Source organism: Astatotilapia calliptera, chromosome 17, assembly GCF_900246225.1.
Source record: "Astatotilapia calliptera chromosome 17, fAstCal1.2, whole genome shotgun sequence".
Classification (NCBI taxonomy): Eukaryota; Metazoa; Chordata; class Actinopteri; order Cichliformes; family Cichlidae; genus Astatotilapia; species Astatotilapia calliptera.
Window position 1 is genome coordinate 5,733,349 of NC_039318.1, and position 4,748 is coordinate 5,738,096.

General features: G+C 48.3%; 1 protein-coding gene across 1 annotated transcript; it reads left to right on the forward strand.

The window, feature by feature from the left end:
* The first annotated feature begins 638 nt into the window (after positions 1-638).
* Positions 639-4,519, forward strand: mafaa (MAF bZIP transcription factor Aa). The gene has a single exon (XM_026147038.1). It carries the CDS (start codon positions 1,625-1,627, stop codon positions 2,555-2,557), a length of 933 nt encoding a protein of 310 aa, XP_026002823.1. The 5' UTR covers positions 639-1,624; the 3' UTR covers positions 2,558-4,519.
* Positions 4,520-4,748: the final 229 nt, after the last annotated feature.

The following is a 4,748-nucleotide window of genomic DNA, read 5'->3' on the forward strand; positions in this document are numbered from 1 at the left end:
AAGTACTGGCTGTCAAATTCTATAAATGATTATGTAGTGATCCCGGGGAAACAGTAACACACACACACCTTCTTACATTCATGAAGCTCAAATGTAAAAAGTGTAAAACGGGTATCATTACAGGAGCTCCCCGCCTATAAGGGGGTGAAACAGACCTCCATACAGTTGCTGCATGTTTGCAGGATGTAGATATCAGAAATGAAAGAGGTGGAGGTCGTTCTCCTTGCTGGGACTCTCAGCAGCCTCTTTACATCACAGACCGCTTCGCTCACAAGTCTTTCTCCTTTCTGAGTAAACATGTTTCCCTCCGAGAAACTCCGGTAGTTCTCCTCTTACTCCGTGCGGTCTTCCGTGCAGTAGCGTTTGCTCGGTCACTAGAGGGGGGGATCTGCTGCACCTGTTCTCCCCTTCGTGTCCCCCCCCACCCCACCCACCGCCCTTCGGCTGCATTCGGCTATCCTCGGCCGGCCGCTGCTAGACAATTGGGAGGCTCTTCCCTTATAGGAGAATGCAAATGCGCGGCTGCCAGCTCCTCCTCATTGGCCCGTCGCACCTCCGTGTGGGAGGGTCGTGGGGGCCACGCTGTCTTTATAAGTGCAGAGTGCCTTCCAGCGACTCAGTTACACTGCGTTGTTGCTGTGAGGAGCTCTGTGAGGGCCGTCAGACACAAAACAGCTGGAATTTATCACCTCTTGTATAAAATTCCACACGAAAGGTCAAAAGTGCGACCCAGCGAGAGAGAGAGAGGAGGGGGGGCAGCACCGAGGGGACCGAGCCTGTAAGTAGGCTGTTTAAATTCATAAATGGACTGACCACAAGAACCAGGGACAAGCCTCCTCCTGTCCCTGCAAGTAAGAGAACTGTTTGCAACTTCATCTGAATCCCACGGGCTCTGTAACCATCCGCACGCGTGCCATACCGGCTTGTGGATTCCTGGGACTTTTTGGTAAATCTTTATTTTTTATTTTTTTATTTTTACTCGCAACCCCGAGCAGCTCCCAGCGCCACACTGCTAGATGTGACTGTATGAGAAAAAACTTTAAGTCCGGGCCATGCTGCAGTGACTCGAGCCAGCAGCCTACAGGAGCTCGCGATCAACTTGTAAACAGCGGAGGAGGGATGCTTGGAAAATATTTCTAATACGGCCGGAGAGCGGAGGAGAAGAGATCTGTTCCTGTCACTCGATCGAGCAGAACCGAGGACTGTAAATCACAGGGAGGCAAGTGGGCTGCAGAGGTGAAGCGAGGACAGGACAGGTTGGTGGTTCCAAATTCACTGGGCTCGAGTTTCAAGCACCCCGGGGGGGCTCGTGGTATTAAAGCGTGCATTTGACCTGGGATAAGTTGTCAACAAGAGCAGGGAGCGGAGGCGAACTGGCAGGTGTACAAGTTCATTTACATGCAGAGGTATATTCACGCTACTATAAATAGAAGTTACTTAGGGACAAACAACCTTAATAAGTTTTCTACCCGCTTGCTGGCCCTGCAGTAGCCCCACGCACCGGGCGTGTGCGTGTGTCTATTTATACACCATACAACCTTTTATCCCTCTCCACAATCTGTATCCGAGAGGACTGCCCGCTGTCGGTTTGGCTGTGAGGGCAGGAGTCGTCGCATGGACTGACATGGCCACCGACCTCGCCATGAGCGCAGAGCTGCCCAACAGCCCTCTGGCCATCGAGTATGTCAACGACTTTGACCTGATGAAGTTCGAGGTCAAGAAGGAGCCGCCGGAGGCCGACCGCTACTGCCACCGCCTCCCGTCGGGCTCCCTCTCCTCCACCCCGATTAGCACCCCTTGTTCCTCCGTGCCTTCTTCGCCCAGCTTCTGCGCCCCGAGCCCGGGCGCGCAGCCGAACCAGGGCCTCGCCAGCGGCGTCAGCAGCAACGGCAGCAGCAACAACAGCGGCGGCAACAACAATCACAGCACCGGGGGGAAGCCCCAGCTGGAGGACCTGTACTGGATCCCCAGCTACCAGCACCACATCAATCCGGAGGCGCTCAACCTGACGCCGGAGGACGCGGTGGAGGCCCTCATCGGCAACGCGCACCACCACCACCACCACCAGACCTACGAGGGTTTCCGCGGGCAGCAGTACGTTGGCGAGGACCTCTCCGCGGCCTCGGCGGCCCACCATCACCAAGCGCATCACCACCACCACCACCACCACCACGGCCACCACGCCCGCCTCGAAGATCGCTTCTCGGACGAGCAGTTGGTCAGCATGACAGTGCGGGAGCTGAACCGGCAGCTCCGAGGCTTCAGCAAAGAGGAGGTGATCCGCCTGAAGCAGAAGAGGCGCACGCTCAAGAACCGCGGCTACGCGCAGTCCTGCCGCTTCAAGCGCGTGCAGCAGAGGCACATGCTGGAGACCGAAAAGTGCACCCTGCAGAACCAGGTGGAACAGCTGAAGCAGGACGTGGCGCGCCTGGTCAAGGAGAGGGATCTATACAAGGAGAAGTACGAGAAGCTGGCCAGCCGGACCTACAATGCCGGCGGACCCGCGAACACGAGAGATCCGTCCGGGAAACAAGCTAACGCCGAGTTCTTCATGTGAGAGGGGCTGCTGACCTGTAGCGCCTCACGCAGACATTCATTCACGTTTGTTCTTCGTTTCTATTTTGTTTACACTTTTTTCCTCCACTCACAAGACTTAAGCAGTAGCCGTGCACGGACGCGATTTTCAGTCTTAAACATGTTTAGGCGAAACTTCTGTAAGAATGCCGCAGCCTGTCAGGTGGGCACTTGGGATCACTGTTAGCCTGTAGACTTTTATTTGTGTATCCTCCGGTGCAGCAGAAGCTAATCACGAGTCTTACTGAACTAATATGACACGTGACTGTCTTAACTCAGAGAGAGCAGCGGGGTTGGTCTTAAAAACGAGGCAAATGTGTTCTGTTTAAAGGGGGAAAAGTCTGAATGAACTGAAAAGAAGAAGCAATACACCACCGGCGAAGAAAGACTGTTTATAAGCCTGTAATGCAGAGACTTTTCAATAATGCAAGTCTAATAATCCCCCCATCCCAACTCCCCCCATCCCCATTTGCAACCCTGCATGCAGGACATGTATGGTAACCTCTCCCCGAATCTTCCACGTGTATGGAAAGCATGGCCCACGGTTCGCATCTCCTCTTCCTCCTCTTTCTCTGCCATCAGTAAGGCCTGGGTATGCGGAAAAATAAAAAGCCAATGACCCCCTCTTCCATCCTACACCCCGAGAGGTACAAGGAGAGAAAAAAATGGAGAACAATCTGCTGTAGTGCGTAAAAACTGGATGCGTCTTTAACTGCTATTTTCAATCAATTTTTCTATTGTTTTAAAAAAGAAAAAGAAAAAAAAACATGACAAAAAGAGATTAACTGAGCCAGATTTTAGACTGTATTTATTTCCACCTGTACATACTGTGTAGAGAAAAGCAGTAACCTGTGTTATTTTACCCTCTCCCTCTTTCTCTCTTTTTAAAACAACAACTTGCTTTTTGTTGCTTGGATTCTTCGAAATGTCTTAAATACAAATGTTTGTATGTAACAGCATGCAAATCGTCTATGATATCCTCGTCCTCCTTCTACTGAACATGTGTAATGTTAAACTGCACTAAGAAGAGATCAAACTGGACATTTTGTTTTCTACTCATAGGACCTTTTGATCTGTTTAAAAAAAAACAACCCTGGATGTAAATTCTGTGAGAGGGAAACCCTCGGTTATTACATGGACTGCATTCGCTGCTAAAATTCTATGCACCAACCCGACGATTAAAAAAGACTTAGGGTTTCTTTTATGTTTCTTTTCTTTCCTTTTTTACGTTTAATATTGTAATCAAACGTCTTGCAGGGGCTGTGGGTTTAAACTGCAGTCTTAATGAGCGCTAATAGAAAAGTCTGATGGTAGAGCTTCCTGTTCTTGGAGTAACTCCATGCATTATTCTGTCAACAAGAAACCCCTGGTTCCTGCTACATCGATATATGTGCAATATTGTGCAGAAGTGCCCGATGCACAGACTACCTGTTGGAGGGCGAACCGTGCAGGGAGAGAGACTGGAAGTGTTTGATCAGGATGTCAGGGCAAAACAACAACAAGCTGAAGAGAAAACTGAGAAAAATGTGATTCTTCCAATTTTGTATCTTTTTATGGGAACCAAAAAAGGGGAGATATACAATCCAAGTCGATTCTTGCGAATTATTAACAAATTAAGCATTTCCAGTATGTAGACAAACATCAGATTCTATCCACCTATCTTTCTTATTTTAATTAGATTTTTTTTGTCTTTTGTGTAAATCTCAATTTTTCTCATATTTACCGAAAGCAACAAGAGCTTCAAAAAATGTGAAGTTAAAGAACGCGGGGAATAAATGCAAAACAACTTCTGCACAGTGCTGTAAATTTATATCTGTACATATGATTTCTATATTTATTCAATGAACGTGTCCTGACTGTCAACAAGTGAAAACCATACAAAGTGGAACGTTGTTGAGAATCTTGTTTTCATAATGTTTAATAAAAAGTTCTGTCCCAAATCCGTGCCAGTGACTGCCGCTGCCATCATTCTCTAACAACAGCTTTTATGTCCTATAAGAAAAAAAGAGATTTATGAATTATTTATAAAACGGTCAGAAGTCTAGCAAGGTTTTATTTTTCTCAGGTCACAATGTCCGTGTTTGTAAAATAATAATGTTCGATTGCGGGTTATTAAATGTGACCAAAGTCTCTAATTAGCGAAAGAGCAGCAAAAGAGCTGAACGATTTAATAA

Bases quoted from the DNA above. Each gene is read 5' to 3' on its own strand.
- mafaa (XM_026147038.1), top strand. From the start codon at position 1,625: ATGGCCACCGACCTCGCCATGAGCGCAGAGCTGCCCAACAGCCCTCTG.